The 23,035-nt window shown below is 44.8% G+C and overlaps 1 protein-coding gene across 6 annotated transcripts in view; it reads left to right on the forward strand.

Moving 5' to 3' along the window:
• The window catches only part of fhod3b (formin homology 2 domain containing 3b), a 254,738-nt gene that overhangs the window by 205,599 nt on the left and 26,104 nt on the right, over window positions 1–23,035 (forward strand). For 3 of the 6 annotated variants that reach the window (XM_055924642.1, XM_055924646.1, XM_055924643.1), the window contains exons 6-12: window positions 10,123–10,217; window positions 11,986–12,097; window positions 13,876–13,970; window positions 14,185–14,328; window positions 14,573–14,829; window positions 18,348–18,443; window positions 21,122–21,172. In XM_055924642.1, the coding sequence (XP_055780617.1) occupies window positions 10,123–10,217; window positions 11,986–12,097; window positions 13,876–13,970; window positions 14,185–14,328; window positions 14,573–14,829; window positions 18,348–18,443; window positions 21,122–21,172 (850 nt within the window). Of the gene's footprint in view, window positions 1–10,122; window positions 10,218–11,985; window positions 12,098–13,875; window positions 13,971–14,184; window positions 14,329–14,572; window positions 14,830–18,347; window positions 18,444–18,680; window positions 19,152–21,121; window positions 21,173–23,035 lie in introns of all 6 variants that reach the window. The other 3 variants (XM_055924647.1, XM_055924644.1, XM_055924645.1) reach the window with 3 other exon arrangements.

A 23,035-nucleotide genomic window follows, 5' to 3' on the forward strand; every position in this document is an offset into this window, starting at 1 on the left:
GGATCAGGAGGTTCACCTCTATAGCTCCACTCTGCTCCCGTTGCCTGGATCAGGAGGTTCACCTCTATAGCTCCACTCTGCTCCTCATGCCTGGATCAGGAGGTTCACCTCTATAGCTCCACTCTGCTCCTCATAACAGGATCAGGAGGTTCACCTCTATAGCTCCACTCTGCTCCTCATGCCTGAATCAGGAGGTTCACCTCTATAGCTCCACTCTGCTCCTCATGCCTGAATCAGGAGGTTCACCTTTATAGCTCCACTCTGCTCCTCATGCCTGGATCAGGAGGTTCACCTCTATAACTCCACTCTGCTCCTCATGCCTGAATCAGGAGGTTCACCTCTATAGCTCCACTCTGCTCCTCGTGCCTGAATCAGGAGGTTCACCTCTATAGCTCCACTCTGCTCCTCATAACAGGATCAGGAGGTTCACCTCTATAGCTCCACTCTGCTCCTCATAACAGGATCAGGAGGTTCACCTCTATAGCTCCACTCTGCTCCTCATGCCTGGATCAGGAGGTTCACCTCTATAGCTCCACTCTGCTCCTCATAATAGGATCAGGAGTTTCACCTCTATAGCTCCACTCTGCTCCTCATAACAGGATCAGGAGGTTCACCTCTATAGCTCCACTCTGCTCCTCATGCCTGGATCAGGAGGTTCACCTCTATAGCTCCACTCTGCTCCTCATGCCTGAATCAGGAGGTTCACCTCTATAGCTCCACTCTGCTCCTCATGCCTGGATCAGGAGGTTCACCTCTATAGCTCCGCTCTGCTCCTCATGCCTGAATCAGGAGGTTCACCTCTATAGCTCCGCTCTGCTCCTCATGCCTGGATCAGGAGGTTCACCTCTATAGCTCCACTCTGCTCCTCATGCCTGAATCAGGAGGTTCACCTCTATAGCTCCACTCTGCTCCTCATGCCGGTAACAATCACTCGTTACAGTACAATACGCAAGGCCAATGTTGTTGAATGCTCAGCAGGACATAACGTTATGGAACATTCAGATAGAAATACATTATATAGAACATGCCTTTCTAACATGTAGAATAAGGTATCAGATACGCTCTATTCTTGACATTTCTATCTGTAATGTTCCACGTTTGCTTTTTAAGTTGCGTGGGAGTTGACCTGGAATGGGAAGTGGGCCATTATGAAATGATTATGATCACAACAACAATAGCCACCACAGCTGCAATATGCAAGCAACTTTTTTTGTGGTATCCAAATTGTTTTTTCCAGACCTGTTTCATGGGTAATTGATTCAAAATGATGTGGAAATACTTGTCAGTTGCTGGGACTTCTCAGAAGTTATCAGGTGATTGCTGATTTGATGTTTCCTAAAACCATTTCCCAGCAGTCTCTTACTGTAGCTGCTACACCTAGTACAGTCCTTTACATTGTTTTCTAAAACCATTTCCCAGCAGTCTCTTACTGTAGCTGCTACACCTAGTACAGTCCTTTACATTATTTTCTAAAACCATTTCCCAGCAGTCTCTTACTGTAGCTGCTACACCTAGTACAGTCCTTTACATTGTTTTCTACAACCATTTCCCAGCAGTCTCTTACTGTAGCTGCTACACCTAGTACAGTCCTTTACATTGTTTTCTCTATCAATCTTTCAGCTTTCTACTGATTGTTGCTACTCTGAAACATCAATAAGGTGTGTACTGTCATTAAAGACAACAGTCATGTTCTGTATCCACAGGCGTAAAGAGCCTCATTAGAGACCAGTCACTTCTCACCTCGCTGTCGTTAATGGACATTCCTGGGAATGTACTGGTAGTTCAGTCGATGGGTACTGTGTTCTGGTCTGCACAAGTGTGCTGCACAGATAAGACATTTAGAATAACATTGTGGGTCAAAGGTCGGCCCCCAACTTAAAATACCCATGTGGCCTAAGAGGTACCAAGCTAAGGTCATGACCGTTATCAATCATTTGAAGTCACCGTGTGGTTATCTTCACAGGCTTTAGAGCTCTTATGTTTGCTTTGCAGTGGGACACGTTACGTTCATCGGAGGGATTGGTGGTTAGAACTGGAAGACGGATGGAACCAGTTTCCTCGTTGAGAACACAAACATGCAACATATGTAACCTGACACCAAATTCTTGGTATGGAGAGAGAGAAATCAAAGTTTGACATGTTTCGCATCGTTGGGCGGCTCGTTCATTCTCACTTTATAATCCACTTCTCACAAGCCGCACAGATCCCTTGTGACAACACATACTGTAGGAATTCGTTACAAAGTCACGCTGGTTGAACAGCTGTATATTAACTCATTACTCTAGTCACTCCTCTGTCAGCACCACTGTCATAGCAGAGAGGGGGAGTGGCAGGAGAGGACGGGCCCTCGCTTCAGTCTCCTCTGACCCAGGAGGGTTAATCATGTTTTAGTAAGCACACTCTGATGTGGTCTGCTTTGATACGGCAGGCACTCTGTCTGTCTGTCTGTCTGTCTGTCTGTCTGTCTGTCTGTACATTTGCTCACTCCTCTGGCTTTGAAACACTCTTCTGAAAATACAACCCTCTTCTACACACACACACACACACACACACACACACACACACACACACACACACACACACACACACACACACACACACACACACACACACACACACACACACACACACATACACACACACACACACACACACACACACACTTCTATCGTTCCAGTGAAGAGAGAGGCGGAGTGTGTGGAATGTTCTATCCTGACATGTTCTGAGTAAATAGGCCTGATTGGTAAGCAGCAGCAACAGTGGACAGACAGACAGACAGACAGACTGACTGCGTGTGAAATGGCACCCTATTCCCTACCTACCGCACTACTAGGGCCCAAAGGGCTCTAGTCAAGAGTAGTGCACTATGCAGGGGATAGGGTGCCATTTGGGACATAGCCAACGAGACAAACAGTACAGCTGCACCTGGGAATCTTGGACCCAAACGTAGCAGGCAGCACATTCATCATGTGTCCTATCCCCACGCATGGGATGGGATAGACAGACTGGGAAACATACAACAGGAGCCGCCTGGGTCTGGTCTGCAGACCTCTCCTTGTAGTTCCACTGAAACAGTTCACGTTTTGACTCCTCACGATGACAAACTGGCCCCCAGCACTGTGCTCTGAGGCAGACCTGAGTTCAAACAGTCTTTTTTCTCTTTCTGATACTCTGCTCCACTGACATAGAGTATGGAAAAGAGTATGGAAAAGTACTTGCGGATGAATATGAAAATCTGAGTATTCCAAAATGATTTGACATTGATCAGAAAGAAATGTTGTCCTGAAACACACATGCATGACAAGTATTCTTCCTCATTTGAACTTTCTCTTTCATGGCTTTCCAGACTGTTCTCCTCTGTCAGCAACCAGACTCACACAGACTGACAGACAGACACAACTAGTCCTGCCTTAGATGCATGATGTATGTTTATACTGGGTGTTTTCATCCCCTGTTTATCTTCTATCTCAACATACAGTTACAGAGAGAGCAACTGGTGCTCTGCCCAGTAGAGTGGTGTAAAGTGGTGCTGGTCCCGGTGGTCTGTAGTGGTGTAAAGTGGTACTGGTCCCAGTGGTCTGTAGTGGTGTAAAGTGGTGCTGGTCCCGTTGGTCTGTAGTGGTGTAAAGTGGTGCTGGTCCCAGTGGTCTGTAGTGGTGTAAAGTGGTGCTGGTCCCAGTGGTCTGTAGTGGTGTAAAGTGGTGCTAGTCCCGGTGGTCTGTAGTGGTGTAAAGTGGTGCTGGTCCCAGTGGTCTGTAGTGGTGTAAAGTGGTGCTATTCCCGGTGGTCTGTAGTGGTGTAAAGTGGTACTGGTCCCGGTGGTCTGTAGTGGTGTAAAGTGGTGCTGGTTTCGGTGGTCGTTAGTGGTGTAAAGTGGTACTGGTCCCAGTGGTCTGTAGTGGTGTAAAGTGGTGCTGGTCCCGGTGGTCTGTAGTGGTCTAAAGTGGTGCTGGTCCCGGTGGTATGTAGTGGTGTAAAGTGGTGCTGGTCCCAGTGGTCTGTAGTGGTGTAAAGTGGTGCTAGTCCCGGTGGTCTGTAGTGGTGTAAAGTGGTGCTGGTCCTGGTGGTCTGTAGTGGTGTAAAGGTGTGCTGGTCCCGGTGGTATGTAGTGGTGTAAAGTGGTGCTGGTCCCAGTGGTCTGTAGTGGTGTAAAGTGGTGCTGGTCCCGGTGGTCTGTAGTGGTGTAAAGTGGTGCTGGTCCTGGTGGTCTGTAGTGGTGTAAAGTGGTGCTAGTCCCGGTGGTCTGTAGTGGTGTAAAGTGGTGCTAGTCCCGGTGGTATGTAGTGGTGTAAAGTGGTGCTGGTCCCGGTGGTCTGTAGTGGTGTAAAGTGGTGCTGGTCCCGGTGGTCTGTAATGGTGTAAAGTGGTACTGGTCCCAGTGGTCTGTAGTGGTGTAAAGTGGTGCTGGTCCCGGTGGTATGTAGTGGTGTAAAATGGTGCTGGTCCCGGTGGTATGTAGTGGTGTAAAGTGGTACTGATCCCGGTGGTCTGTAGTGGTGTAAAGTGGTGCTGGTCCCGGTGGTCTGTAGTGGTGTAAAGTGGTGCTGGTCCCGGTGGTCTATGGTGGTGTAAAGTGGTACTGGTCCCAGTGGTCTGTAGTGGTGTAAAGGTGTGCTGGTCCCGGTGGTCTGTAGTGGTGTAAAGTGGTACTGGTCCCGGTGGTATGTAGTGGTGTAAAGTGGTACTGGTCCCGGTGGTCTGTAGTGGTGTAAAGTGGTGCTGGTCCCGGTGGTCTGTAGTGGTGTAAAATGGTGCTGGTCCCGGTGGTATGTAGTGGTGTAAAGTGGTACTGATCCCGGTGGTCTGTAGTGGTGTAAAGTGGTGCTGGTCCCGGTGGTCTGTAGTGGTGTAAAGTGGTGCTGGTCCCGGTGGTATGTAGTGGTGTAAAGTGGTGCTAGTCCCGGTGGTCTGTAGTGGTGTAAAGTGGTGCTGGTCCTGGTGGTCTGTAGTGGTGTAAAGTGGTGCTGGTTCTGGTGGTCTGTAGTGGTGTAAAGTGGTACTGGTCCCGTTGGTCTGTAGTGGTGTAAAGTGGTGCTGGTTTCGGTGGTCGTTAGTGGTGTAAAGTGGTACTGGTCCCAGTGGTCTGTAGTGGTGTAAAGTGGTGCTGGTCCCGGTGGTCTGTAGTGGTCTAAAGTGGTGCTGGTCCCGGTGGTATGTAGTGGTGTAAAGTGGTGCTGGTCCCAGTGGTCTGTAGTGGTGTAAAGTGGTGCTAGTCCCGGTGGTCTGTAGTGGTGTAAAGTGGTGCTGGTCCCAGTGGTCTGTAGTGGTGTAAAGTGGTGCTATTCCCGGTGGTCTGTAGTGGTGTAAAGTGGTACTGGTCCCGTTGGTCTGTAGTGGTGTAAAGTGGTGCTGGTTTCGGTGGCCGTTAGTGGTGTAAAGTGGTACTGGTCCCAGTGGTCTGTAGTGGTGTAAAGTGGTGCTGGTCCCGGTGGTCTGTAGTGGTCTAAAGTGGTGCTGGTCCCGGTGGTATGTAGTGGTGTAAAGTGGTGCTGGTCCCAGTGGTCTGTAGTGGTGTAAAGTGGTGCTAGTCCCGGTGGTCTGTAGTGGTGTAAAGTGGTGCTGGTCCTGGTGGTCTGTAGTGGTGTAAAGGTGTGCTGGTCCCGGTGGTATGTAGTGGTGTAAAGTGGTGCTGGTCCCAGTGGTCTGTAGTGGTGTAAAGTGGTGCTGGTCCCGGTGGTCTGTAGTGGTGTAAAGTGGTGCTGGTCCCGGTGGTATGTAGTGGTGTAAAGTGGTGCTGGTCCCGGTGGTCTGTAGTGGTGTAAAGTGGTGCTGGTCCCGGTGGTCTGTAGTGGTGTAAAGTGGTGCTAGTCCCGGTGGTATGTAGTGGTGTAAAGTGGTACTAGTCCCGTTGGTCTGTAGTGGTGTAAAGTGGTGCTGGTTTCGGTGGTCGTTAGTGGTGTAAAGTGGTACTGGTCCCAGTGGTCTGTAGTGGTGTAAAGTGGTGCTGGTCCCGGTGGTCTGTAGTGGTCTAAAGTGGTGCTGGTCCCGGTGGTCTGTAGTGGTGTAAAGTGGTGCTGGTCCCGGTGGTCTGTAGTGGTGTAAAGGTGTGCTGGTCCCGGTGGTCTGTAGTGGTGTAAAGTGGTGCTGGTCCCGGTGGTCTGTAGTGGTGTAAAGTGGTGCTGGTCCCGGTGGTCTGTAGTGGTGTAAAGTGGTGCTGGTCCTGGTGGTCTGTAGTGGTGTAAAGGTGTGCTGGTCCCGGTGGTCTGTAGTGGTGTAAAGTGGTGCTAGTCCCGGTGGTCTGTAGTGGTGTAAAGTGGTGCTGGTCCCAGTGGTCTGTAGTGGTGTAAAGTGGTGCTGGTCCTGGTGTTCTGTAGTGGTCTGAAGTGCTGCTTGTTTCCGGTGTTGTGGAGTGGTGTAAAGTGGTGCTGGTCCCAGTGGTCTGTAGTGGTGTAAAGTGGTGCTGGTCCCGGTAGTCTGTAATGGTGTAAAGTGGTGCTGGTCTGCTGGTCTGTAGTGGTGTAAAGGTGTGCTGTTCCCGGTGGTCTGTAGTGGTGTAAAGTGGTGCTGGTCCTGGTGGTCTGTAGTGGTGTAAAGTGGTGCTGGTCCCAGTGGTCTGTAGTGGTGTAAAGTGGTGCTGGTCCCGGTGGTCTGTAGTGGTGTAAAGTGGTGCTGGTCCCGGTGGTCTGTAGTGGTGTAAAGTGGTGCTGGTCCGGGTGGTATGTAGTGGTGTAAAGTGGTGCTGGTCCCGGTGGTCTGTAGTGGTGTAAAGTGGTGCTGGTCCTGGTGGTCTGTAGTGGTGTAAAGGTGTGCTGGTCCCGGTGGTCTGTAGTGGTGTAAAGGTGTGCTGGTCCCGGTGGTCTATGGTGGTGTAAAGTGGTGCTGAAACTTAAGAACGGGAAGCATCGACATAGCGCACATAGATCTACCGCTTCTTAGACTCATTTCTAGGTGAATTTGTGTGGGTCGCCCCAAAAAGTGACATATTGCAGCTTGAACCTAAGTCAAATATTAACTCACAGAGCATTTCACTCTTAGCCTATAACAAACCAACCCCCTAAAAAAAAGGAAGATTTTTTTTGCTTTGCTCCATCCGATCCTATCCACGGCTATTTGTTACCCTCTTTTCTCATCCTCTCCCCCCTTTTCTGTTTCCCTCCTCAACGGACGGAAGGCCAGGGTGCATTTTTAGTGCCCTCCCATAGAGGTCCCTCAGCTCCTGTTATGGCCCTTATTTATGTATCCTGTTACAAATGGAAGTCGTGTCAGGGTCCGGTGAGCAAGGCTGCAAAAAATATTTCCCTTTCAGTTGTGACAGTCTGACATATTGAGGGATGACTGGACTGGACAGACACTTCTTCTCCGCTGAATGTTGTGTTTTGTTTGAGGCCCATGTCTGTATGAAGACTCTGGACCTGCTTGCTTGATTTACTGCCAAGTGGGGGCAGAGTAATGTCTCTGTCCCTGACCACTCTCTCACACCAGCAATGTGTGTGTGTGTGTGTGTGTGTGTGTGCGTGCGTGCGTGCGTGCGTGCATGCGTGTAAAAGTCAACTCTCAACAATAACAACAGGACATCATTATTATAAGGTGATATTTGATAATGGTGATGATGATGGTGTACTACAATCTAGTACAACATGGTCATTTTGTGGTGGAAGCCTGTCAATCTGTCCCATAGATAAACAATCTTATCCAGCATAACTGGAATGTATCTTATCAAAGCATGGCTGGAATGTGTCTTATCAAAGCATGGCTCTAATGTATCTTATCCAAACATGCCTGGCATGTGTCTTATCCAAGCATGACTGGAATGTGTCTTATCCAAGAATGGGTTAAATGTGTATTATCCAAGCATGCCTGGCATGTGTCTTATCCAAGCATGACTGGAATGTGTCTTATCCAAGAATGGGTTAAATGTGTATTATCCAAGCATGCCTGGCATGTGTCTTATCCAAGCATGACTGGAATGTGTCTTATCCAAGAATGGGTTAAATGTGTATTATCCAAGCATGACTGGAATGTGTCTTATCCAAGAATGGCTGGAATGTATCTTATCTAAGCATGACTGGAATGTGTCTTATCAAAGCATGGCTCTAATGTATCTTATCCAAACATGCCTGGCATGTGTCTTATCCAAGAATGACTGGAATGTGTCTTATCCAAGCATGGGTTAAATGTGTATTATCCAAGCATGACTGGAATGTGTCTTATCCAAGAATGACTGGAATGTGTCTTATCAAAGCATGACTGGAATGTATCTTATCCAAGCATGGCTGGAATGTGTCTTATCCAAGCATGGCTGTGAATGTGTCTTATCCAAGCATGACTGGAATGTGTCTTATCCAAGCATGGCTAGAATGTATCTTATCCAAGCATGGCTGGAATGTGTCTTATCCAAGCATGGCTAGAATGTATCTTATCCAAGCATGGCTAGAATGTATCTTATCAAAGCATGGCTGGAATGTATCTTATCCAAGCATGACTGGAATGTATCTTATCCAAGCATGGCTGGAATGTGTCTTATCCAAGCATGGCTGGAATGTATCTTATCCAAGCATGGCTGTGAATGTGTCTTATCCAAGCATGGCTGGAATGTGTCTTATCCAAGCATGGCTGGAATGTGTCTTCATCAAGCATGGCTGGAATGTATCTTATCCAAGCATGGCTGTGAATGTGTCTTATCCAAGCATGGCTGGAATGTGTCTTCATCAAGCATGGCTGGAATGTATCTTATCCAAGCATGGCTGTGAATGTGTCTTATCCAAGCATGGCTGGAATGTGTCTTCATCAAGCATGGCTGGAATGTGTCTTCATCAAGCATGGCTGGAATGTGTCTTCATCAAGCATGGCTGGAATGTATCTTATTCAAGCATGGCTGTGAATGTGTCTTATCTAAGCATGACTAGAATGTATCTTATCAAAGCATGCCTGTGAATGTGTCTTATCCAAGGCAAAGACACGACACATGGCTGGAATGTGTTCCATTCTCCTAATATTCAGTGGTTGTAGGCATGTTGTGTCCATCAACACGTCGTTGTTTCCACAGTCAGTTGGGCTCTGCTAATTATAGTAACGCTTAGCAACCACCTATAGGTACAGAACCCTCCATCACACAGACAGTTAGACCCGGCAGATGAGAACAGCCCAGTCAAAGACAGAACACACTTGTTCAGTATATCTGTTGTTATCTGGCTTTGGTTCAACTGTAGATCATGTCTGTCATTATTTGGAATATCATTATTCTGACTTCATAGCAATCTGAAATGAATGGATATCTTCACTTTGTGTTCATATCAGTTGTTGTTGAACTTTCTGCTCATACAGTGTTGGTAACTTTGCATGAATGGGGGAATCTGTCTGTCTCCTCATAGTGTATGTCTGCAGTGCAGCTGGAGCTAGGTCAGAGGCACTCCAACATTAGTGACAATCTGGTTAGCGTTATCTACATGTCAAGGATAGGAAAGATCCCTTGTCTGCCACTATTGATGTTCTGTAGTTCCGTCTCTCCCTCCCTCACTTTTCATCCCTCTCTCATTTCACTCATATGACTTGGTTTGGATTTGGTATTATGGGAAGTGGGGATTTTTCTTAACGTCTGGTCCAGTGTTGTGTTTCTATGGTGATGTCCTTGCTGTCTCTTTCCTAAAGAGTTAGCTATCTCTTCCTAACTGGTCCAACATACTGTTGCTCACATGAGTCACTCTCTTTAGAGGCTTATAGAATTCTAATTCTAAAGAGTAGAGGGGAACATCAGTGAGGAGTTTTTTCCCACTCTTGGGGGTAATGTGCAGGACAGATGGATATGGGTCTGTGCAGTCAGTCTTGTGGCAAAAGAAGAGAATAACATAACTGGAATGGCAGATGTGTGTCTAACCTAGATAGAGGAAGAGGGGGAGGGAGAGCCGCAGCACTGCCTGCCATGGCACAGAGAGAACTAGCCCCATCTTTCATTTGTTCCCTGGTATTTTTATGACAACTCATCAGGTTCATGTTCAACGGGCCCATTCTTGTAACCAAACACAGAGCTGCAGAAACAAGCGTCTCTCTTTCTCTTTCTCTTTCTCTCTATCTCTCTCTCTTTCTCTCTATCTCTCTCTCTTTCTCTCTTTCTCTCTCTCTCTCTCTCTCTCTTGCTCTCTCTCGCAATTCAATTCAACTCTCTCTCTCTCTGTCTCTCTCCAGCTCTGGGACAGATCATGCTGTATGTGGATGGAATGAACGGCCTCATAAGTCACAACGAAACCGTCCAATGGCTTTACACACTCGTTGGATCCAAGGTACAGTACCAAGTTTCCTGCAAAGAAAATATCATTGTACTTTTGCATTTGACCATATAACAACTGTAAAACATGCATCCATCCTCTGATGGCCAGGTCAATCTATTTTCTCCCCCAATCCTTCTCTCTCTGTCCCCTCTCTCCTTCTCTCTCTCTCTCTCTCTCTCTCTCTCTCTCTCTCTCTCTCTCTCTTTCTCTGTCTCTCTCTGTCTCCTCTCTCCTTCTCTCACTCTCTCTGTCCTCTCTGTCTCTCTCTGTCCCCTCTCTCCTTCTCTCTCTCTCTCTCTCTCTCTCTCTCTCTCTCTCTCTCTCTCTCTGTTCCCTCTCTCCTTCTCTCACTCTCTCTGTCCTCTCTTTCTCTCTCGCCCACTCTCTCTCTGTCCTTTCTATCTCTGTCTTTCTCTCTCTCTCCCTCTTTCTCCTCTGGGCGAGAGTGTCTCTGCATTTCCTGCTCTAACCGATTCTTCTCTCCTCTGCTCCCTCTTCCTGGCCAAGTGTAACACACAGCATGGTTTTGATCATGTCCCGGTCAGGCACTCACTTTATTACACACAGATCTTCACATCCCTTCCTTTCTTTCTCTTTTCTGTCTTTCCATTCTGGCTGTACCACGGCATTATTCACCCCTACAAGTACAACTCTCGGCATTATTCACCACTACAAGTACAACCCTCGGCATTATTCACCCCTACAAGTACAACCCTCGGCATTATTCACCACTACAAGTACAACCCTCGGCATTATTCACCCCTACAAGTACAACCCTCGGCATTATTCACCCCTACAAGTACAACCCTCGGCATTATTCACCCCTACAAGTACAACCCTCGGCATTATTCACCCCTACAAGTACAACCCTCGGCATTATTCACCCCTACAAGTACAACCCTCGGCATTATTCACCCCTACAAGTACAACCCTCGGCATTATTCACCACTACAAGTACAACCCTCTGCATTGTTCACCCCTACAAGTACAACCCTCGGCATTATTCACCACTACAAGTACAACCCTCGGCATTATTCACCCCTACAAGTACAACCCTCGGCATTATTCACCCCTACAAGTACAACCCTCAGCATTATTCACCCCTACAAGTACAACCCTCGGCATTATTCACCCCTACAAGTACAACCCTCGGCATTATTCACCCCTACAAGTACAACCCTCGGCATTATTCACCCCTACAAGTACAACCCTCGGCATTATTCACCCCTACAAGTACAACCCTCGGCATTATTCACCCCTACAAGTACAACCCTCGGCATTATTCACCCCTACAAGTACAACCCTCGGCATTATTCACCCCTACAAGTACAACTCCTGTTCCCTTATTTCCTACACATCTTCTATCAGGCCATTATCTCAACCACTCAGGGCTGTCAGAGCAGGAAAACCTCTTATTGGGCACTATGTAATGACACATTTAAACCCTATCAGTGGTTAACATGCATGCTGTACCCCGTTAGTCACTGAAGCCAAGGCTGTTATGGCGCCTATACAGTTATAACATGCAGAATGAGATTGGTATGGTCCCTGGTGCATAAAACCTGTTTCTGCTCTGCTGTGTGTGTGTGTGTGTGTGTGTGTGTGTGTGTGTGTGTGTGTGTGTGTGTGTGTGTGTGTGTGTGTGTGTGTGTGTGTGTGTGTGTGTGTGTGTGTGTGTGTGTGTGTGTGTGTGTGTGTGTGTGTGTGTGTGTGTGTGTGTGTGTGTGTGTGTGTGTGTGTGTGTGTGTGTGTGTGTGTGTGTGTGTGTGTGTGTGTGTAGTTCCGTCTGGTAGTGAAAACAGCTCTGAAACTGTTACTGGTGTTTGTGGAGTACACTGAACCCAACACTGCCCTGCTCATCCATGCTGTCAACACCGCGGACACCAAGAGAGGTAGGAGAGACCAGACCACTACCCTACACACACACACACACACACACACCACACACACCACACACACACACACACACACCACACACATTGTAGACACCACGGGAGGTAAGTGTGTGTGTTTATTGAAAAAGACTGTAACGCTCTCCTCTGGTGGGGTTCAGTTACCTGCCTCTGTAAAAGCCCCACATTGTGTCCTCTCCAGTAGTGGAGGGAGGTGTGTGTGTCTCAACTCTGTCTAAGCCCATCACTCCTGTGGCTGTGTAAGGAGAGAGAACCTGATACCAGGAGCTCTGGGTAAGACTGAGACGGTCCATGACCCCACTGTCTGACTGCAGCGCTGCCTCTCACACACACACACACACACACACACACACACACACACACACACACACACACACACACACACACACACACACACACACACACACACACACACACACACACACACACACACACACACACACACATGGATACTACTACCCTGGAAACTGTTCAGGACACTTGAGCTGCCTCCAACTAGTCCAACTGTACATGATCTACTCCTGATATCATTACTGTTTCAGCTTCTATTAGTCTAATATTACATGATTTACTCCTGATATCATTACTGTTTCAGCTTCTATTAGTCTAATATTTCATGATCTACTACTGATATCATTACTGTTTCAGCTTCTATTAGTCTAATATTACATGATCTACTCCTGATATCATTACTGTTTCAGCTTCTATTAGTCTAATATTACATGATCTACTCCTGATATCATTACTGTTTCAGCTTCTATTAGTCTAATAGTACATGATCTACTACTGATATCATTACTGTTTCAACTTCTATTAGTCTAATATTTCATGATCTACTCCTGATATCATTACTGTTTCAGCTTCTATTAGTCTAATAGTACATGCTCTACTCCTGATATCATTACTGTTTCAGCTTCTATTAGTCTAATAGTACATGATCTACTACTGATATCATTACTGTTTCAACTTCTATTAGTCTAATATTTCATGATCTACTCCTGATATCATTACTGTTTCAGCTTCTATTAGTCTAATAGTACATGATCTACTCCTGATATCATTACTATTTCAGCTTCTATTAGTCTAATAGTACATGATCTACTCCTGATATCATTACTATTTCAGCTTCTATTAGTCTAATATTTCATGATCTACTCCTGATATCATTACTGTTTCAGCTTCTATTAGTCTAATATTACATGATCTACTACTGATATCATTACTGTTTCAACTTCTATTAGTCTAATATTACATGATCTACTCCTGATATCATTACTGTTTCAGCTTCTATTAGTCTAATAGTACATGATCTACTCCTGATATCATTACTATTTCAGCTTCTATTAGTCTAATAGTACATGATCTACTCCTGATATCATTACTATTTCAGCTTCTATTAGTCTAATATTTCATGATCTACTCCTGATATCATTACTGTTTCAGCTTCTATTAGTCTAATATTACATGATCTACTCCTGATATCATTACTGTTTCAGCTTCTATTAGTCTAATAGTACACGATCTACTCCTGATATCATTACTGTTTCAGTTTCTATTAGTCTAATATTACATGATCTACTCCTGATATCATTACTGTTTCAGCTTCTATTAGTCTTATATTTCATGATCTACTCCTGATATCCATATTGTTTTGTTTAAAGTGTATTTTCTCTATATATATGGTTAATTTGAATGCAGAGCATAGGTGGATTGTGGTACCTTTGGACCGACTGTGTGGTGCATGCTTTGTGGTGCAGGCTGTAAGCTGTGGTCCAATGCCATGGAGATTCTGGAGGAGAAGGATGGGGTGGACACAGAGCTGCTGGTGTATGCCATGACCCTCATCAACAAGGTCGGTCTCTCTCTCTCTCTTCATTCCTCTCTCTCTCTTCATTCCTCTCTCTCTCTTCATCTCTTTTTCTCTCTCTCTCAATTTTTTTCTCTCTCTGCATTTCACTTGCATCTCTTTGTCTTTTATTTCTTTCTCTCTTTCTACATCTCTCTCTTTACAACTCTCTCTCTATTTCTCTCCCTCCCAAATAATGACATTTGTGTGTGTGTTTCAGACTCTAGCGGGCCTGCCTGACCAGGACTCATTCTATGACGTGGTGGACTGTTTGGAGGAGCAGGGCATGGAGGCCATGTCTCAGAGACACCGTAGCAGGAAGGGAACAGACCTGGACCTCATGGAGCAGTTTAACATTTACGAGGTACCTCCACCTCCTCGGCTTAGTGGAATTCACTTCCTGGCTTAGCCACTTAACTAGTTTGTTGTTGAAACACTACCAGAGCGCTATAGGTACAAAACTTGGTCAAATATACAAATAAATACTTGACAAGCTTGATTTAGTTTGTCCTCAATGGGACCAATGATATAGTCCTAAAGTGTTGACCCATGTCTGCTAGGGACCTCATGTCCCCTGCTAGTCTAACTGTTCCCTGTTGTGCCTCCAGACTGCTCTGCGCCACGAGGACGGGGACGACGAGAGCCAGCCGCCTACCGTGGGTCGGAAGAACCGGCGGCGTGCCAGCGTGGGGGGCACCAACGACCGGCGAGGCCTGGAGAGGAGACGCAGCCGGAGACACTCCCTCCAGAATGGGAGAGGCCTCACCTCGGCCCCCGCTTCTCCCAGCAGCCCTCACTCTCACGGGGGACACAACGGTAGCTTTCTGCCCTTCGGAGGTCAGTGCATCGACGACGTTAGCGAAAGGTGAGTTGGAGCGGAGGAGTGTGGGTGATGGGGGGGGGCAAACAGGAGAAGGGAGGGGGAGAGGTAGAAAGTGTGAATGGGTTAAAGGGAGAAGCATATCCCTGCTTCTGTTATTAACTGAAACTTGCCAATATGATCTTAAATGGTCAGCTGAAATGGTTTGGTTTATTTTTACTTCACTACCCAGAGAAATCAACTGTGAGGAACGGGAAAACACACAGATGATTCTGGATCCATGATACAGTTCAGAACCGGAAAGGGTTTGACTGCCAGTGTAGTATTACGTTACAGTCTTGTACAGATGTGTGTGTTCCAACCAGAGACAATATGAATGAAGAATGTCATTATATAGTTAGAAAAGAGAGACAGGGCATGGGCTGCTGTTTCAAAGTGATGTTTAGATTCATCTTCAGACTGTCAACATTTTGCGACCTCGTGGAGCTGCTGAAGGAAATAGGAAGCTTCTGTAAACAGTGATAGGCGTTATTAGGAATTATTATGAGTTATTATTAATTATTAGGAGTTATTATTGGTTATTAGGAGTTATTATTAGTTATTACTGTGTCTCGTGTCCCAAATGGCACCCTATTGCCTATGTAGTGCACTACTTTTGGCAGTAAAGGTACCATTTGGGATGCATCCCTGTATGTGTCTGTCACAAGTCATGTTTCCCTTTGAGGGAATGTTTGTTGAATTTCAACCAACACTGCAATAGTTTTACTTCAATAATGTTAATGTGTACACAGCCACTAGGAATTCACACTTAACTAAAGCTAAATAATAATGTGTTTATTTTTTGTGTGATACAATTTGACTACCGGTCTGGTATGCCCAATACAGTAACAGAAATGGTCTTTGTCTTTGCCTAAAGAAATTATTATTTGTGAACTCTCTGTCCCAGTGTTATAAACTCACTGGACAAGAACAGGGCTAGAATTGTTCTTAACTGATAATTTCTTACTGATAATAAGTATAGTACATCTAATATGATAAGAAGTTCTCTGTTAACCACCACAGGTATGTTACATTTAAACATATTGGCCATTTGGCAGACGCTCTTCTCCAAAGTGACTTACAGTCAGTGCATTCAACTAAGTTAAATAAGGCAACCACATATCACAGTCATTACAAACCTTACTCATAACCTTCCTATGTTTCAAGATGAAGGACCAATGATGTAAAACTGTACTACAACGCCTTCATAAAGTATTCCTTCCCCTTGACTTATTACACATTTTGTTGTGTTTCAGCCTGAATTCAAAAGTCATTACTTTTTTTCTCTCTCACCCATCTCCACACACTACCCCATAATGACCAAGTGAAAACATGTTTTTAGAAATGTTTACAAATCTATTGAAATTGAAATACTGCAATATCTCATTTAGATAAGTATTCACATACTTTGTAGAAGCACCTTTGGCAGTGATTTCAGCTGTGAGTCTTTCTGTGTAAGTCTCTAAGAGCTTCCACACATGGATTGTGTAACATTTAACCATTATTCTTTTCAAAATTCTTCAAGCTCTGTCAAATTGGTTGTTAATTATTTCTAGACAACAGTTTTCAGGTCTTGCCATAGATTTTCAAACAGATTTGTAAGTCTAAACTGTAACTGGGCCACTCAGGAACATTCCCTGTCTTCTTGTTAAGCAACTCCAGTGTAGATTTGGCCTTGTGCTTTAGGTTATTGTCCTTCTGAAAAGTGAATTCATCTCCCAGTGTCTGGTGATAAGCAGACTGAACTAAGTTTTCCTCTCGGATTTAGCTCCATTCCATTTATTTTTTATCCTGAAAAATGATTATAAGCATACCCATAACATGATGCAACCACCACTATGCTTAAAAATATGGAGAGTGGTACAATGTGTTGTGTTGGATTTGCCCCAAACATAACGCTTTGTATTCAGGACTAAAAGGGAATTGCTTTGCCACAGTTTTTTCAGTATTACTTTAGTGCCTTGTTGCAAATAGGATGCATGTTTTGGAATATTTTTATTCTGTACAGGCTTCCTTTTCACTCTGTCAATGAGGTTAGTATTGTGGAGTAACTACAATGTTGTTGATCCATCCTCATTTTCCTCCTATCACAGCCATTAAACTCTGTAACTGTTTTAAAGTCACCATTGGCCTCGTACTTTGTAGTGACTGGGTGTATTGATACACCACCCAAAGTGTAATTAATATTCACCATGCTCAAAGGGATATTCAATGTCTGCTTTTTTATTTTGACCCATCTACCAATAGGTGTGAGGCATTGGAAAACCTCCCTGGTCTTTGTGGTTAAATAGGTTTTTCAAATTCACTGCTCTACTTAGGGACCTTCCAGATAATTGTATGTGTGGGGTACAGAGATGAGGTAGTCATTCAAAAATCATGTTAAACACTATTATTGCACACAGAGCAATGTATTATGTGACTTGTTCAGCATATGTTTACTCCTGAACGTATTTAGTCTTGCCATAACAAAGGGATTGAATACTTACTGACTCAAGATATTTCAGCTTTTCATTTTTAATCAATTTGTTAAAAAAGTATATATTCAGGCTGTAGCACAACAAAATGTGGAAAAAGTCAAGGAGTGGGAATCATTTCTGAAGGCACAGTGTGATGGCTACCTTTCACCCTGCCACACACAGCATCATACTGTCCACCATTAGTAATGGCAGTTCTTTTTAACTAGCATTTCTGGTAGCATTTCTGTTAGCGCTCCAGTTCAGTTCTGCAGATAGTTCAATTGAACCCTGAGGGCTATATGATACTGACTCCCATCAGTCCAGTCCACCACACACAGGAAATTCAGACCGCCTTTGAAGATCAGTGTTTTCCATATCGGTAATGAAACACAGGCGGGCGGGTCAGAGGAAACTTGGCAGCACAATGGGACTAGAAGGACTCTCGTATGCATATGATGTATGCGACAATCCTTTATCAATTAAAACCTTCCAGATATGACCACACAGTCACAGCCTAGTCAATGGTTGTGTCCCAAGTGGCACCATTCTCCTACATTGTGCACTACTTTTGACCAAAGCCCATATGGCTCTGGTCAAAAGTAGTGCACTATATAGGGAATAGGGTGCCGTTTGGGATGTACACTATGATCATTGATCAACCTCTGGTCCGGGGACCGTTACTGGTCCCTAAGATGTTACTGGCTGGTCCAGAGCTGCTGGTGTATGCCAGATGGTTAGCTGACATTGATTTAGTCAGTTCTCATGCTGTTTTTTAACGTTATCAAGCACTGTATGTAATGAATGAAATGAGGACATACTAACTAAAAGCTTTGAACCTCTTTGAACTATACTGCCTTGTGTACACATTTTTAGGTCCCTTGTCAGTTTTTACAGTGCTGTGTGTACTGCATTCTGTCTGTCAGTTCTTTGTCTCTATCTGGACAGTTTTCTACTGTATTTTGTTCATGTTGTCTGTTGCAATTTCTCCTCCTTTTCCTCTTTCTACTCTTTCCCGTCTATTTTCTCCCTCCCCTCCCCTCCATCCATCCCTCCGCCCCTCCTTTTCAGAGAGGAGGAAGAGGATGAGGAGGAAGAGGAGGATGAGGATGAGGAAGATGATGAGAGTCATGATATCACAGAGACCACTAGAAAGGGCTTCCACAGGTATTTCAGGAAAACAGGTTTTCCCCCAAATAGAACCTCTTCTTCCATATCTTTCTGTCAGTCTTGTCCTCCATCCATCTCTCCCTTACTGGACGATATATAGTGGTGTTAGCAGTGTATGGGTGTGTTAGAACTACAAAAAAAGCATATCTGTTATTGTAAACGTGTAATGTATTCCCCTTGGATATACCCCACCCCCTTTGTCCTCCCCTTTGCTCTGTTACTCTGTTGTTTTAGCATGGTGCCCGTGCAGGCAGTAGAGGACTCCTCTAGCTTGTGTTCTCCTTTTCACTGTATGGTCAACCTCATCCCTGACGCCTCAGCCGCCTCAGAGAGAGAGAGAGAGAGTGTGGCCATGGCCAGCCCTATGGCCCCTGTGTCCACTCCCCCTAGAAACACTGGCTCTAACCCCCAGGATGTCTCTCCCAGTCCCAGATCTACTTCCCTGGTCACAGCTCTGGGCTGGGGGAGACTGCCAGGCACTGCCCACCCTCTGGGCCAACAGCACAGCACCTCTGTACCCTCCTCTTCCTACCTCTCCTGCTCCTCCTCACCCTCGAGGGGACGTAGTCAGTCCTACCTCCAACCGCCCAAGCCCCTCCCCCACCCCCTCCCACTCCCCCCTGACGTGGACCTGAGCCAGGTGTCTGCCTCTGCTGGGGCCGAGGAGTGTGTTGAGAGGGGCGTGGCCAGACAACAGCGCTACAGGTAGAGGTGCAGCAGCAACAGGAGCTATACAGTTCACTTCTTCACCTCTGGCATTACATTCACTATGAAGGAATACCTCCCCAACTCTTAAATGTACACTGTCATCCCTCAACACTGGTGTCTGTGTCTTCATGTCTGCCTGGCTTGCTCCCTCACAATCCATTTGGCTGAGAAGCTGCTGTACTGAATGTCTTTTGGACAGGGGTATAGACAGTGTTAATGTCTACCGTGTCAGACAGATTCTGTGTTGTCGAGTGATATTTGCTTTACGGCACTTGTAGATGGTCTCCCTCATGCATGTTATGTATGCTTTAGCTTGTGTCCAGTTGAACACATCTTTAGCTTGCCTCGCCATTCCTTTGACCTTTAAAGGCCCAGTGCAGTAAAACATTTGCTTTCCCTGTGTTGTATATATATTTCCACACTATGAGGTTGGAATAATACTGTGAAAATACCCTTTTAGTGTAAGAACTGATTGGAAAGACCGCCTGAAATCTCTTCCTGTTATGATGGGATGATTTGGCCTGCCTGCTGACATCACCAGGCGGTAAATGAGTTTCAGAAATGAAACACCACATGTACATTTAACCATTCGTTAGAAAAAATGACAATGCATAGTCTTGGCATTAGGGCTCTGCTCCTTCAGGCTAGCTCACTGCCAGAGCTAAGCGTCATATGAAGATGATCAAATAACTGCAGGCAGTGAGCACGACATGCTATATCAAATCCCCTGAAGGAAGAAACACAGAACCCACAGGTGGAGGCTGGGGTGCTGGTGGGATATCAGAATCAGCAAGCATAGCGAGTAACAGCTAGTTACAGCAACAACGACAGCAAGAGACACGAGTGCATGCATTCACGTGCCATCCAGCATCCAGGAAGCATGTCTACAACTGGTCAACTTAAATAGACTGAATGGAAGTAGAGTGTGAATCCAATTGGTGCAATATCTGCTGATGCGATCAGCTGATGTCACCACACTTGGGTTTCCCTTCTGAACAGGCTCCACTTTATTAATAGACCAATAAGAAAGAGATTTACAAACCTCCGTACTCAAACCACTCCCAGATAGTCCTAGCTAAATTCTTGCTTGAGAAATTGCTCTTTCCTAAGAAGCTATTTTTGTTTATTTTTGACCATTTGAACTGAAAAAAATCACTGAGGTACTTAATAGTTACCCAGAAAGGATTTGATATTGAGATTAAACCGTCTGCAGTGGGCCTTTTAAAGATAGTTTAACACCAGGTGCCCAGTAGGCTGCTACATTTTCCTGTCCGCTGTGTTTTATTTGATGTTGCTTCTATCATCCATCCCGGATGGCACGCATACACAGTAAAAAAAAGAAAGAGAAGAATTTGAACAAAGACGTATCATTTCCTTGACTGAGTCAGCTGCTAGATGTGCAACTCCAGTTGAGAACACTACGTTTTCCTGACATTTACTGCTCATCTGTCTTTCATTGTGGCGTTGCACCACAGTTAAACCCAGACATGCCTAGAAAATACAATTCAAGAATGAAATCGCACCATAACTCACGTTTGAGTGTCTCTTAGATGTCTGTGTAATGTTGTGTGGAGCTGCAGCAATAGAGATAGGATGGAAAGTAGTGGGGCCATATTGTGACCAGGCCAGAAGTGCCTCAGTGTGTACAGTAGAGCACCCCCTATCCCATATTATCCTAGTCTTAATGACCCACCAGGAAGTACAGGTCTTTTAACTGTGGGCTTTATGGGAATTTTAAAATGGTTTGATTGTTTTTAAAGAGTATGTAGAGTCTGTGTCGGTGGGGGGAGGGGCAGAAATATTCTCTTGCTTCTTGGAATCACCATGTATCTTGCTACTATCCGTTCAGTCAATCGTTCTCCAGACTTCCGTTTTCTTTGTGTTTAACCCTTGCATGCTTCTTTCCTTCATTACAATTTGTACTTGACTGTCCCTCTCCTCTCTCTCTCCTCACTGTTTCCCTTCAGCAGCCAAACAGCTGTATTGTATACATCTAGAGCACCCGTTAGTGCTGGAAGGTAAGACTTAGCCTCCAGGTTAACTCTAGTCTTATAGTCTTATAGGTAAGACTTAGCCGCTAGGTTAACACTAGTCTTATAGTCTTATAGGTAAGACTTAGCCTCCAGGTTAACACTAGTCTTATAGTCTTATAGGTAAGACTTAGCCTCCAGGTTAACACTAGTCTTATAGTCTTATAGGTAAGACTTAGTCTCCAGGTTAACACTAGTCTTATAGTCTTATAGGTAAGACTTAGCCGCTAGGTTAACACTAGTCTTATAGGTAAGACTTAGCCTCCAGGTTAACACTAGTCTTATAGTCTTATAGGTAAGACTTAGCCGCTAGGTTAACACTAGTCTTATAGGTAAGACTTAGCCTCCAGGTTAACACTAGTCTTATAGTCTTATAGGTAAGACTTAGCCTCCAGGTTAACACTAGTCTTATAGTCTTATAGGTAAGACTTCGCCGCTAGGTTAACACTAGTCTTATAGGTAAGACTTAGCCTCCAGGTTAACACTAGTCTTATAGTCTTATAGGTAAGACTTAGCCGCTAGGTTAACACTAGTCTTATAGGTAAGACTTAGCCTCCAGGTTAACACTAGTCTTATAGTCTTATAGGTAAGACTTAGCCTCCAGGTTAACACTAGTCTTATAGTCTTATAGGTAAGACTTCGCCGCTAGGTTAACACTAGTCTTATAGGTAAGACTTAGCCTCCAGGTTAACACTAGTCTTATAGTCTTATAGGTAAGACTTAGCCGCTAGGTTAACACTAGTCTTATAGGTAAGACTTAGCCTCCAGGTTAACACTAGTCTTATAGTCTTATAGGTAACACTTAGCTGCTAGGTTAACACTAGTCTTGTAGGGTAAGACTTAGCCTCCAGGTTAATACTAGCCTTATAGTCTTATAGGTAAGACTTAGCCTCCTGTTTAACACTAGTCTTATAGGTAAGTCTTAGCCTCCAGGTTAACACTAGTCTTATAGTCTTATAGGTAAGACTTAGGCTCTAGGTTAATACTAGTCTTATAGTTTTGTAGTTAAGACTTAGCCTCCAGGTTAACACTGGTCTTATAGTCTTATAGGTAAGACTTAGCCTCCAGGTTAACACTAGTCTTATAGTCTTATAGGTAAGACTTAGCCTCCAGGTTAACACTAGTCTTATAGTCTTATAGGTAAGACTTAGCCGCTAGGTTAACACTAGTCTTATAGGTAAGTCTTAGCCTCCAGGTTAACACTAGTCTTATAGGTAAGTCTTAGCCTCCAGGTTAACACTAGTCTTATAGGTAAGTCTTAGCCTCCAGGTTAACACTAGTCTTATAGTCTTATAGGTAAGACTTTGGCTCTAGGTTAATACTAGTCTTATAGTCTTGTAGTTAAGACTTAGCCTCCAGGTTAACACTAGTCTTATAGTCTTATAGGTAAGACTTAGCCTCCAGGTTAACATTAGTCTTATAGGTAAGTCTTAGCCACTAGGTTAACACTAGTCTTATAGTCTTATAGATAAGACTTAGCCTCCAGGTTAACACTAGTCTTATAGTCTTATAGGTAAGACTTAGCCTCCAGGTTAACACTAGTCGTATAGGTAAGTTTTAGTCACTAGGTTAACACTAGTCTTATAGGTAAGACTTAGCCTCCAGGTTAATACTAGTCTTATAGTCTTATAGGTAAGACTTAGCCTCCAGGTTAATACTAGTCTTATAGGCTTATAGGTAAGACTTAGCCTCCAGGTTAATACTAGGCTTATAGGCTTATAGGTAAGACTTAGCCTCCAGGTTAATACTAGTCTTATAGGCTTATAGGTAAGACTTAGCCTCCAGGTTAATACTAGGCTTATAGGCTTATAGGTAAGACTTAGCCTCCAGGTTAATACTAGTCTTATAGGC

The sequence above is a fragment of the Salvelinus fontinalis genome, chromosome 6 (assembly GCF_029448725.1).
Source record: "Salvelinus fontinalis isolate EN_2023a chromosome 6, ASM2944872v1, whole genome shotgun sequence".
Taxonomy (NCBI): domain Eukaryota; kingdom Metazoa; phylum Chordata; class Actinopteri; order Salmoniformes; family Salmonidae; genus Salvelinus; species Salvelinus fontinalis.